General features: G+C 41.7%; 1 protein-coding gene across 1 annotated transcript in view; it reads right to left on the reverse strand.

The window, feature by feature from the left end:
* DNAH1 (dynein axonemal heavy chain 1) overlaps nt 1–14,423 on the reverse strand; it is a 5,225,710-nt gene that overhangs the window by 1,422,227 nt on the left and 3,789,060 nt on the right. The window contains exon 56 of the mRNA XM_044076389.1: nt 13,260–13,451. Within this exon, the coding sequence (XP_043932324.1) occupies nt 13,260–13,451 (192 nt within the window). The remainder of the gene's footprint in view (nt 1–13,259; nt 13,452–14,423) is intronic.

Consider the following 14,423-nt stretch of genomic DNA (forward strand, 5'->3'; position numbering starts at 1 on the left):
AATGTATTGTTCTTTCTGTTTTCCTGCATCAGCAGCAGAACACTAAATATGATGTCCCTATAAATAGCAGGACACTAAATTTGCTGTCCATGTAGATTTGTAGTCACCTCTGTCATTAAAAACATGTTTGTAATTGGTTTCAGGATATAAGGAACAATCAATGCATTTCACATAGTATGCATTACAACCCTGACAACTTGGCTTTTCTAGTTGAACCCATTCTTCTTTCTAAAATTTGTTTTAGATTATTTACCCATTTACAAGCAAAACCAGATAAAGGTGGTACACTAATGACTATAAAATGCCACAACTGGTTCTAATCACATCACTTCTTGGAAGGGGCAGTCGTCCACATAAGGGAATACCCGGAAACCTTGCAGTCATAGACAAGCTGCCGATATTGCCATGCACTTGGTAAATACCCAGGGGGCTGTAGTGAGACCAAAGAGCAGAGCTCTGAATTGGGAATGACTGACTGATGCAAAGGTACTTCCTGGAGTATCTGTCCATCTTTATATGGTAGTACACATCCTGAAGGTCTATTGACCACGTCCAGTCATTCTTCCTCAATAAGGAAAGAAAAGACTGAATTGTGACCATCTGGAATTTTGCTTGCTTCACAAACTTGTTCAATGCCTTAGGCCAAAACTGGCCTAAGGTCCCTGTTTTTCTTTGGCACTAAAAAGAATCTTGAGTAAATTCTGGAAACGCTCTGGTCTGGGGGGACTTCCAGAATGACTCTATTTCTTAGAAGATTCCTTATTTATGAAGAGGCTTCTTCCCTTTGTGAGGGTGGAACATCATGAATTCTTTACAGGCATAGAGGATGGGTGTGGAATTGAATGAAATAGACTCTGGTTATGATCCTCTGCATTAATTTGTCTTGAGTGATGGCTGTCCAGGTTGTTGGGTGTAGGGATAAGTGCTCCCAACTGCCTCCAGAGTGTGGTAACTGAGCAACCATTCAGAAGTGCTGGAAAAGTTTCTCCAAAAAAGGACTCGTGAAGCCTTCATTTTGTGGGTCTGCCCCTTGGGCAATGTCCAATCTAAGAGATTTCCCCTTTGTTCAGGGAGCTCTTTCTCTAGAAGTATCAGACGCAGAGCACTCGGATTTACAAAACCAACTTTTCTTTCCTTCCTTCTGCTTTCTGGAGACAGTTCTTTTAGGAGTAGAGAATTTGATCCCTATGACAGATAGGGATTTACCATTGTTCTCACTTCTTAAGATTGTCTGTTTAAACTTGGGACCAAAAAGAGTTGATCCATCACAAGGGGCAATTACAAAGGACATCTTGAAATGTTCTGCAAAATTGCACAGCTGCAGCCAGACTTTCTTATGAAAATACCTGTGCTGGCTGCTCTAGATGCACCTTCTGTGGCATTAGAGATAAAGAGCACAGAGGCATTGGATAATCACTGTTGGGTAGCTAACTGTGAATCAATGGATCTTCATTGATGCACAGGCAAAGTCCCTGGGAGAGATTTGATGATATAATTTGTCAAATCACTCTAAAAATGAGTAACATGAGTCAAATAATTTAGATCTCTTACCGAAAAAGTACATGAAACATACACAGGCTTTCCAAATCTGTCCAAGGCATGTGATTCCCAATTCGATAAATGGACAGAACAACTTTCTTCCACAAGTTCCTTTTAGGTGGCTGCCGCCACTAACATAAAATCCACTTTGGGACCTTTGATTCAATGGGGATGGTCTTTGGGAGCAACTAAAAACTTGTCAGGCTTTTTGGGAATATGCTCAGCTGTGTTTGGTTCCTTTCACACCTGGGAGGAGATCAGGTTTACCATCTCATCAGCCAGGAGGACTACCCAAGAAGTAGATGGGCCAGAACTGAAAGCCTAAAAAAAACTGACTAACCCTCTTTCTTTCTGAGAGGTTCAAGAATCTCTCCAAATAAGATGTCCTCGGGGGGGGGGGGGATCTGGGGGTCTATATTAAATAAACAAATGCTTAAAATGTCCAGTACAACATACTCAAACAATTTTAAGCGAACGTTTATTTAATCGACAGCCCAAAATGTCGGTAATCAAAATGTCAAAAAGTTTTGTTTGGCCACCACCTTCCCCCAAGTGCTGTAAGACACTCCACCAACTTAAAGTAATAATGGCAAGAAAATGTACTCGGTGCACTCAACACCATGTTGTGTACCACACCAATAAACAGATTATACACACAAACGTGAACCAAACGTTTCCCTTTCACTATGAATGACTGTGTACTACTGAAACATAACAGATAAATAAACCCAAGTGCTCTTGATGATGACCTTCAGTGTATACATTAAACTTTCAACAGTACCGCAACTGCACGAAGGAGATCCTGTGTATTGTAGTCCTCTTTGTGTTGTAGAACTTGTTACAACCTTTCATATCTGCAGAGTGTTTTCCTTTTTTTAGGAGACGGGGGACATCCCAACTGCAAATTCAATCTAATTTTGTTAACCCTGTTCTGCTCTCTGACTAGCATTCCCAACACAGATGGAATATTGCATATTCGCCGACCTAACAAACAGCGTATACGTCTGTGCCATCCCTCCACTTGATTTTGTGTGCTTGGCAAAGAAAGAGCATTTAAATCACACACAATCCAGAAATCTATGCTAAACATGGCAGGAATCTAGATACACAAGATAACCTAGTGTTCTGTTTTCTAACCCGACCCAGAACATATGTATCTGAAAAGTACAACAGTAACTCCTTCCCTTCAGTAGGGAATGTTTCACATAACTGCAGAAATGCTGGAATAACCTCCTTTACATCCAAGAAAGCCAAAGCAATAAGCTTTGTAACACTCATTTGGAAGTGTATAGATTTACCATACAACGTTCATAATCCCAAGGTCTGTATCTTTCTCCAGATAGCTTCACTAAAATGGAACAGACAGCCCTTCGAACGTACATCTGGAAAATTATGTTTTAAACTTCGAAGGGCTGCCATCTCAAAGTCAGACAAAATAAATCTGAATGATAACGTAAGGTTAGCTGTAGCCATTAGGTCAGAAAGGCAGTCCCACATAAAATTATAACATTTATACGATTTTTTCGTCATTAGACAGAACACTAAAGGGGCGCACTTAGTATTTCCACCAACTGTCATGAGACCATGAATACTGTACAGTTGCCTGCACAAGCGACCTTTCGTAAGAAAGACACCATCCATAAACCAAATAGGTGAGCTACTTAAATCTCTAAGGTTCTCTGTGGTAGAAAAAACTAACAAGTATTTTATTTGCAATATCAAACATTCTCTTATGGACAAAGCACCCTTCTTTTAAAGTACATTCGCTGGGATTTACACTTTCTAAACTAGTACACACAGGGACATAATTCCTAACTGCAATACGACGAACTCTATTTGATGGAAATGCAGCTGAGTATTCTATAGAACCAGATGCACAGACATCATCAACAAGTGCTGGAGTATCCCTACATGTACGAGCACTTTCCTATAATTTATCACAAGCAATGTACTTTTTTTACCTCACATACATCTGAAGCATGGTGATGCCCTGTACATTTCAGAAGTAGTTCACCATATATGTCCTTCTGTGTTACTGCACATCCTTTACAGCTTTCTTTTAATTTGACTTTGCAACATCAGTACGTTCTACCTTTCAGCACCTTTTCTAGGCTGTACAATTAACCATTTATGTTTAGCATTTCTCTTCCTTTTTGAGACTTTACACATTCATAATAGTCTCCTACAACACCAGGTGAGAAGCAGTTTGAGGTAGCCATAGCGTTACGCTGTCCTGAAGCATCACAACTACCAGTTTACCACAACTGATTTTATATTCATTGAAGCTATGTCAGTAATTTGCTACTGCATTTTATTGGTTGTTCTCATATGTTTACTGCTGTTTAGTCTTCCCACATACTACATAACACAGTGTATTCAGATACTTTCATGGTTAGAGGATAGTGCTTAGTTGTATCTACGTTCTGTTTGAATGGAGTTGCTTAAATGACATAATATGTAACATATTTTTGTGCTGGCCAAACAAAACATTTCAGAACTCCTATTTCCGACATTTTGAGCTGTCGATTAAATAAACATTTGCTTAAAATTGTTCGAGTATGTTGTACTCAACATTTTAAGCATTCGTTTATTTAATACAGACCTGAATCCGGGAGAACTTTCTCCCTCATCAAAATCAATGTTAATGGTAGGGGTGTCCTCAGGGGAACAAAAGTGTCTTCTCTTACACTTGTGATTCTTGTTTACCTCTTCTGTGGGCTTTTCAGGAGAGGACTCAGAAACTGACATAGTGTCTCTTGGGAGGACAAACTCAAGGCTCCCAGAAATTGGCTGTCCTGACAGGACAAGGAGAGTAGGCTGCAGACCCTGGGAAATCCTACTGGAGGAGGGTTGAATCCAGTTCCAAAAGGACAGACCACTCTCTAGGTTCAGACAGTACTCTCTCAAAAGCCAAGCTTGACCCAGTCAGGGGAGCCTCACTGCCAGAGCCAAAACTCCCAAGGGTGGCTCAACTCTAGATGCTGTTCAGCTAGGCTCCAAGGCTGATGCTGGAGCCAAACTATCAAACGTATTTGCTCTTAGAGGGAGAAAATTATCAAAAATCCTTGGATCCAATACTGCCCTGTCAGAGACAATGCCAAAGGTTCAGCTTCAAGACTTTAATGAGTCCAACTGTGTTACAGCTAACTTTATCAGATAAATCATTGGAATCGAGGAAGTATGGAGCTTCAGCTCTGATGCAGATCTGCCCAAGGCAAGAGATGGATCCTAGGGCTCTGATCAAAGATGTCAGATTGGAGAAGGAACCATTAAACAGTGAGGGGAACAAGTGGTTCTTCCAGATCCAACAGTGGTCAGAGTCAGGAGGACCCCTAGCTGGACATGGGTTCAAAGTAATCTCCTCATCATTCTGCCCACATCAGCTTTGGTGAGGATCTGAGAAGACTGAGCTGACATCAGAGAAGTTCTTGAGGAAGGCGGCCTGGAAGAGTGCAGGGGTCTGTCCTGCAAAATTTGAGACCAGAACCTAGGAGAGATAGGATCTAGACAAAATCTTGGTGGTGTATGGGATCCAATAACTATCAGATCTGAAAAGAGAATTAGCTCTAAAGGTCTAGAAATCTTAGGCATTGGAGCCAATGAAGGTGCCAGATATGGAGATCTCTGTTTTGCTGAGTTTGATCTCTCTTTTTCTTTTTATAACTCCCTTTGCTCCTCTTTGGGTTTATCAGACCCCTTTTTTGAAGAAGATGGTGAAGGGGAAGAAGCAGCAGCCAACTTTCCCGATCCAGAAGTTTTTTTTTCCTACTGTGGTAGCCTGAAGGAGACCCTTTAGAATAAGCTTTTTCTGTCTTTTCACAACTGTTCGTTGACCAAAGACATTGCAGATAGAGAAGGAGATAACTAGTTGCAAGACCCTAAGCAATACAATGTACGCCTGAATTTGGTAGCTTGTGAGAACAAGTTATGCATTTTTTGAATCAGGTGGGCTTATCTGTCACCCGCATGGATGACAGAAAGGCAGGAAAACAATACCAATAAAAAAGAGTAACCCTTGAGAAAGGAAAACAAAACTATGTTTTTTTTTTAATTAAACCCCAAAAAGGAGCAAAACAGAAGGGGTGAAAGGGGATCAAAAGGGTAAGGAACAATAAGCGAAAAGTGGTACAAGAGGAGGAATGCAAGGATTAATAAAAAGCTGGCCCCAAAATAAAGATACCTATCTTTTAAATGAGATTTATGTCTGACACACATTTCTGAGCACCAAGACCCATCAAACACTAATGACGGAAAACAAGATCTAAGGTAGCTCAGGGATTATGGGTAGAGGGAGGAGCCTGAGTACCAGATCCAAAAGTTAGAAGTCGTCAAAGCCAGAACCAAGGTCAGATCCAAGACCCAAACAGTGAAGAAGGACAGAAAAGACAACATCAGATCAAAAAGTTTAGCTTGCAAACAACAAATAGAACAGAAGCAAACTGTTGAATAATGTCATGGATTTATTCAAAAAGTTTAATTTGTCCATTACCAGGAAATGATCATGTGACATCTATCACCAGTGACATAAATGCTACATTATAAATCTAGATCAAAAACAGTGATATATACAGGAGTCACACAGATGCTGGCGCTAATTCTGATAAAAAGACTAATGAATGCCAGAATACTAAATACATCCCCTGGGATTCATTAACACCTACACTAAGTGTACTCCATTCTGAGTGAATACACAACACAAGCATAACACATACCTTCTTCCTCTTAATTTTAGTGTTATGATTTTCTTACAGCCTTAAATTTTGAGGGAGATTCATAAAGGTTACCACAAAGTGCAGACTACATGTATATTTGGTGTAATATTTCTGAGTGACTAGAAAGCACACAAAATGTGGTAGGGATGCTTTTGAATACATATCGTGTACACTTATTGTAGGCACTAATGAATCTGGCCCAACATCTTAACTATTAGCAGTGTCTTTTTCCAGAACCTTTTATCTTTTACAGTGCAATAATCAGTTTATTATCAGGGTAATAATACTTTTCTATACATATTAAAGATCACGTTATTTGGCCCAATAAAAGAAGTTATGTACACCCCATAACATTTCATCTGTGTTGTCGATCTTAATTTATCCTTGACTTGTGAGTACTCGAGTTTCAATCCTCAGAACCTGCTCGGCCATTACATAGCTCGTGCCAGCCAAAAACCTTTGAGCTAAGACTCTACTCACAATACCCCTCTCCATATTACCTCAGATTGAGTCTGCAGCTACACAGAAAGACAGAATAATATGTATATGGACTGAAGAGGCTATGTCCAAGGTCAAACCTGATAAAATTACCAGCACAAGCATCCGATTCTCCAGGAAGGCTGCAGGAGGGGGAAGGAAGATGGAGTGCCAAGGATAAATGAAGATCGACAACACAGATGGAACGTTATGGTGAGTACATAACTTCTTTATCTGATGTCACTCTTCATTTATCCTTGACTTGTGGGATAGAGTCTCCAGCTATTTTAGATCCTGGGTGGCCTTATAGAAGGATATTCCTGAGCACCATGGAGCCAAAGGATGCTCTCCTCCTGGAGAACAGATCCAATTTGTAATGAGTGATAAAGGTATGTGGAGTAGCCCCGGTTGCTGCCATGCATATTTCATCCATAGAAGCCTTGGAGTGGAAAACATCAGATGTGGCTATTGCCCTAGTGGAATGCGCTCCCACTGGCACTGGTAACTTGAGATCCTTTTTACTGTATTTGAAAGTAATACAGTCTCTCTGCCATCTTGATAAGGTAACTTTTGAAACAGATTTCCTCAGAGATGGAATGGAGAAAGAGACAATTAACTAGTCCGATTTTCTAAATTCTTTAGGTATGTTGAGGTAGAAACACAAATTATCTGTGAATATCCAGCAAATGTAAGCAATATTCACCTTTGTTGGAAAATTTCGGATAGAAAATGGGTAGGTCAATGGTTTAATTAATATTAGCTTCTGAGACCACCTTAGGGAGAAAGGATGGGTTGGTTCTTAGTGAAACACTGTCCTTATGAAAAAGCAAATATAGGGGTTTTGAAGATAGTGCTTGTATTTCAGAAATTCTTCTGGTGGAGGTAATGGCTATCAGAAAAATAGTCTTCCATGCAAGAAACTTTAAGTGACTAGTAGCCACTGCTTCAAATGGAGAAAGTACGAGGGACTGCAAAACTAAGGTCAGATCCCAAGGGGCTAAATCATCTTTAAATAGAGGTTTCAACCGCAAAGGCCCTTTCATGAACACTTTGCACAATCTATGAGAAAGTAGTGAATGATCATTGAAGCCATTGTGGAAATTGGAAATAGCAGCTAGTTGGACCTTAATAGTAGAAGCAGATGCTCCTAGACTGAAAAGCATAGATAAAAACTCCATTACCTTTTCAACTGGTGCAGAAAAGGGGGTTAGACCATTACTGTACTCCCAAATAGAAAATATTTTCCACTTGCTGTGGTAATGTTTCCTGGTGGAAGGTCTATGGGAGGCCAATAGAATTTTTTGGACTGGGGAAGATAATTTTTTCTGCCTGGTGACCAATGGAATTGGTGGAGCCAAGCTGTAAGCTTGAGTTTCTGAATATTGGGGTACACCAGTCCCTGTGGATGAGACAGAAGATTTGGAACTGGGTCTAGAATCCATGGACAGTGAATCAGATGAGGCCACAGGAAGGAGAACCAGACTTGTTGAGGCCAGAAGGGTGCAATGAGGATCACCTTGCTTCTTGACTTGCTGGCTTTCTTTAAAAAGGGAGGAATCAGTGGGAAGGGGGGAAAGGCATAGAGTAGTCCCAATGGCCAGTTGTGAATCTCTTGGGGACTCCCCCTGAGGAGGAATTAAGGCAAAGTAGCTGCTGCACTTGTTGAGGGGAGATACAAAGAAGTCGCAGCAAGGCTGGCCCCAGTGATGGAAAATCTTCATTAGTCTTGGACTGAGAGTCCACTCATGAGGCAGTAGGATGCATCTGCTCAGTTTGTCTGCTATCATGTTTGAGTTCCCCAGGATGTGCATTGCTATGAGAAAATGGTTGGAGGAAATCACCCATTGCCACATCCTGAGAGCTTTTCAACACAGGGGTAAGTCTTGGTTCCATCCTGTTTGTTGCTGTACCAGACTACTGTCTCACTGAATTGCAATCATTCCAAGAGGGAGGACAGATTGGAAGGCTTGCAATGCTAAGAACACTACCCTCAGTTCAAGAACACTGATAAGCAGATTGGCCTCTATCAGGGACAGATAATTCCCCTCCACCCCATCTGGAAGGCATCTGTGGTCACTATGGCCTTGGGTTGAGGAGGGACAAAGGGACAGCCTAAAAGAATTTCCTCAGTTTCCATCCACCAGGTTAAGTCCTTCTTGCAACGACTGGTGTTCAAGTTTGGATGTGTCATTGTATGTGTTAGGATAGACCACTGGGACGCTAGAAGCCACTGAAGTGAAACTAAGGTAATGGTCGCTGCCATGGACCCTAAAGCTCGTAGGGCTGGAAGTGCAGGAGTCTCTTCTTTGGAGAGAATGGCTTGTACTTGGGATTTTATCTTCTGGGAAGCTACACAAGAGATGATATTCAGACAAGCTCCTATGAACTCTAGATCCTGACTGGGAGTTAGCTGGGATTTTGATTAATTTACTGTAATGCCCAGATGAGTGAAGAGGTGCAGAATGAAGTCTGTTTCCTGAAGGAGTACGTGCCTGGTGGGAGCGGTGATGAGCCAGTCATCTAGTTAATGAAACACCCGGAATCTGTGCACTCTGAAGTGAGCTGTTACTGCTGCCAGACACTTGGTGAACACCCTGGGGGCTGTGGTAAGGCCAAAGGGCAGCACTCTGAACTGGAAATGACTGACTCCTAGCTGAAAGCGGATGAACCTTCTGGAGCATTTGTCAATTTTTATGTCATAATACGGGTCCCTATCAGTTCGTCGAAATTTCAATTCACCTAACTGTCATTTCGTCTAAACTTCATTACATCGACAAGCATTTTAGGTGGGGGGCTTCACCCCCCACACCCCCCCTAACTATATATATCAACTCCAGGGTCGCACAACATTGGGGACGGGGGCAAATGCTTGTCGATGTAATGAAGTTTAGACGAAATGACAGTTAGGTGAATTGAAATTTCGACTAACTGATAGGGACCCCATAATACGTGTCCTGAAGATCTATGGAACACATCCAATCATTTTCCTCTAGAAAGGGAAGTATAGAATGAACCATGACCATCCAGAATTTTGATTGCTGAACAAATTTATTCAGAAGGCTGAGATCCAAAATTGTTCTCAAGTCCCCCATATTTTTTGGCAGCAAAATGAACCTTGAGTAAAATACGGATCCTATCTGGTCTGGTGGGCCTTCTTAGATGACTCTTTTTTCTAGCAGCTTTTGAATCTCTAATGCTGCTTGATCCCTCTGAATGGGTCGAACATCGGGGAGTCTTTGTTTTGATCTTGGAAAAAGAGTGAAAGGAATATGGTAACCTCTGGAAATAATCCTCTGCACCCAAGTATCCGAAGTTATTTGCCACCAGGCTCTTGAGTGCAGAGAAACTCTTCCCCCGACTGCTTCTAGAGTTAAGCAATTGGGCCCTCTTTCAGGAGTACTGGTGGGACTGTCCAGAGAAAAACCCTGATTTTTGCGGGCCACCTCTGCTGCGACGTCGGCGTCTTCCATTAGAGCTCCCCTCCCCACCCCAAGGGGAGCCACCACCATGTGTGTCCTGAAAAAGCCCTTGGGATTTCTTGAACCATATCTTCCTGTCCCTCTAATTCCTAGAGGAGGATTATTGGGGAACAGATAAACATATGCCAATTGCAGATAGGGTCTTTCCATCTTTCTCGCACCTGGTTACAGTTTCTTTGACTTTGGGGCCGAATAAGGAAGACCCGTCAAAGGGAGCATTGATGAAGGAAGACTTAAAAGGCTCTGCAAACTCACACAAGTGCATCCAGGCATAACGGTTTATGGCAACACCTGAACCCACTGCCCTGGTCGTCCCTTCGGCAGCATTTACAACAAGCCTCATGGACAGGCTGGAAATAGACTCCAGGGTGGCTAGCTGGGAGGCCACTTTATCATGGACCTCCTCAGACACAGCTCCTGCTAGGGTATCTGATAGCTCCTTGATCAGATCCCTCTGGAGCCTAGTGAAATATGCCATAAAATTCAAAGACCTCAAAGCGAAGGTCAATGAAGCGTATACCCGCTTTATGAATCTGTCCATCTCCCTAGACTCTTGGTTAGGGGGATGAACAGTGGAACTCTCTTCAGCTAGTTCCTTTTTGGTGGTGGCAGCATCTATTGCTAACCCTTTAGCCCAATGGTGGTGGTCCTCTGCAGCTGACAGTATTTTATCTGGTCTCCGGGGAATTGGTTCTACAGAGGCAGAAGCCTCCCAAGTCTACTGCACAATCAATTTAATAAGATCGCCAGTGGGAGGGGTCACCCAAGAAGTAGATGGGTGAGCACCCAAAGCCTGCAAGTACAAAGACCCCTCAGAGGAAGGGTTTTTGATATTCGTTACCCCTCTGTTTCAGAATCTCTAAATGTCTCTGAGGAAGACATTTTTCAGGGGTGACCGGGGGAACTTTCCCTGTCATCGATGTCCGTGTTTTCTGTGACAGATTCCTCAGGGGAATCTAAGTGTTTCCTCTTACACATCTTCTTCCTGGGGGGCTCCTCAATGGGAATCTCTGAGGAGCACTTGGAAGAAGAGGGTTCCTGTGCAGGGGTATCTTTCAACTTAGGTGCCCACTGTCTGGGTCTAGAGGTTGGTGGCAGCTCTGGACAAGAGATAAAACTCTGACACAGAAGGGGCCAGCTGAGAGCCTGCAGAGGCCAGTGCCCTTTCCATTACCTGGAAAGCAGGCTCCCCCGAAGAGGGTTGGGAGCCCAAAACCAAGAAGGACAACCTCAGAACTGAGGTCACATCTCACTCCGAGAGACCCACCTCCGAAGCCGGAGCCGAGGCACAGTCCACATCTGCCAAGGTTCAGAGAGCCAGGGACAGCCACAAATAAGAAAACTGGAGCCAATCCAAAATCCTCAGAACCGACAGCAGAGCTATGGCCCTGGGAGTCTGTTGGTTCTGATGGAACCGAGGAAGTCAAAGCAGACCCTGGCATGGAAAGGGAAAAGGCTGTTGGCACAGAGTAGTTGGAACTGGAAGGATCAGAGTTGGAAGCTCTAAACCTTCAGAGCAGGTTAGAGGAGAAAGATTTGGTGGAGTCCTGGAAGAAAACATCCCAACTACAGAAGGGAGAGGGGCTTGGGAAGAGACGGAAAGACCCCTGGCCACAAGGAGCTGATCCACCAACCTCACAATGTCAACTTCGGTTAGACTTCTGGAGGAATGGACAGATAAGCCTGAGGGGGATTCTGGTCTGTCAAGAAAAGGACTTGGGAGCTGTCCTACATAGGGATCAATAGAGGGTAAATACCTTGCCCTGGGTGTAGTAATTATGCAAGTTTTTGGCACTGATGGAGTTTCCAATGTTTGTGGGAAAGTAGTAGATAGAGTCTGTTCCCACTGGCAAGCTAAAGATGTCAACACCGAAGTGACCAGCACAGAGGTCTGTGGTACCATAGAAGACAGTGCCGAGGTAGTTGGTTCCAAAAGTTTCTGAACCTTAACTTTCAGTTCCACTGAAGTAGTGTGTTCGGAAGGCTTATGTTTCTGTACTGTCAGAGCTGAAGGAGATGCCAGCACAGAGCAGCTTTTCTTAAGTACAATATCAGATTTAGAAGGGGAAGTGTCAGTCTTGGACAAAGCCTCCTCAAAAGAGGACTTAATTAGACTCTTCAAAATCAGTTTATTGCTTTTTTCAGCTAAGGCTCAATTACTTAAAGCTTAGCAAATAGAACAGTCCTGTTGAAGATGAGCCAGACTTAAACAATACACACAGGAAGAATGCCCATTGGAATTGGGCATCTTCTGTCCACATTCTTGGCACGGCTTAAACCTAGCAGTGCCTTTAGATCTATCCAGCACGTTGACAGTCACCAAAAGGAAAGGTCAACAGGCAGCAACCACACGCAGACACACATACAGAAGGAAGAGAAAAACTGCCAACAATGATAGCCAAAGCTACCTAAAAATGGTAGAAATGAGAAAGAGAGCAAGAGGTACTACCAACAATTGCAGGAAGAGAATACCATACGGTAAAAAGGGCACAGTCACCCCCAAAAAAAGTGGGTAGAAGAATAGATCAAGAGTATGGAGATATATATATATATATATACATATATATATATATATATGTATGTGTGTGTGTGTATGTGAAAAATAATATATATATATATATATATATATATATATATATATATATATATATATATAGTAGATTAAGCAGGAAAAAAAAAAACAATGAAAAAATATAAATCTTTACTTAGCTGCAAGGGAAAATAGCTGACACGTCTTACAACAAGCGCGTCAAATGAAATCTGAGGTAATATGGAGAGGGATATTGCAGGTAGAGTCTTAGCTTGAGGGTTTTTGGCTAGTGCGAGCTATGTAACGCCCAAGCTGGTTCCGAGGATCGGAACCGAGTACCCATAAGTCACAGATAAATGAAGACTGACAACATCAGATCAAAAGTTATCATTTTTATGTATTATGAAAATTTTAGTAATCTGTAAATCTGTACAGTTTCTCAGAATACATAACTCTCAATTTTTATTGCAATATAAATCAAATCATAAAAATAATGCAAAAAATCATGCTGCTTGAGCTTACCTTATCATATTTGAAAAGACTTTCTAAGAATTTACCAGGATCTTGCATCAGCCCTTTTCCAGGTTCCCAGTAATCATCGACTTTAGTGCCAGGTTTGTCTCCAGCAACTTTCTTAGGTTTAATTCCTTTCATTATGCAGACAGCCTCGATCACCATCTTGACCCCTGGAGGAGGGCGCTGCATTCCTCGTACCTGAAAAATCAAAGGAGCGTTACATTTTTGTGACTAGCAATTTGCTATTGACATTGTTATCTTTTGCTGAGCAAGCAATGAACCTTAAACAAAGCCAGTATTAACAATGGAGACACGTCAAAGGCAGATTAAGGGGATATATTGTAAATATGTCATTTATATGTTGTAAATATGTCATTAATAGATGTATATTGTATAAATAGTTTATGCAGATGTACCCTCCTTACCGCCTTTAATTCTTCTTAAGACAGTCACATACTCCTCCCTCCTAGCCATTCTCCATTTGTGAGTTTAGACTTTGACTGTAATAGGTTATTGGGGTACCGTATTGCTTATTTTATTCTTTAAGATGTAAGTTGCCTGAAATGATAACTGCTGTTTTCTAAATGCATAGCATTTGTATTAATTGTTTTGTATCTCCCTCTACCTTACTGCTTCCTGTAATGACTTACAGTTTTCCTTTTCATGTTTTGAAAAGTCTGTAAAAGTCAATAAAAACATATTTGAAAAAAAAGGGTAGATTAAGGGGTATGGGGCCCAAGTTTTCTTCCTTTGGCAAACAAAGTAGTGAGCAACAGTAGTCTCCTCTGTTGCAAGTATGAAAAATTGCCTTTGGAAGACTTACAGCAACAAAGATAGAACAATAACGTCAACTACATTAGAATGATATTATGAGAAGTTACCGAACATGTACCTGATCAGGTCAGGATATTACAGTAATGCAAGGACTTAAAGCAGCACATATTAATATGAGCATACTTCTGGCCAATAGGTACTCAAGAAAATGCTTTGTTCTAGCGCTTTATAAGTGAAAAGTCAATAGCACATGATGAAAGATGGTAACAATGCAATCAATACATAAACAGATAGTTCCATTCAATTGCTCCATTTGTTTAAAGCTAAATACTGGCACAGAACTAGTAAAAGGAATACAATCTATAGATGCTGCTTCAGTGAAATATTTTAGAAATT

The sequence above is a fragment of the Protopterus annectens genome, chromosome 7.part0 (genome assembly GCF_019279795.1).
Source record: "Protopterus annectens isolate FY-2018-M chromosome 7.part0, PAN1.0, whole genome shotgun sequence".
NCBI lineage: Eukaryota > Metazoa > Chordata > Ceratodontiformes > Protopteridae > Protopterus > Protopterus annectens.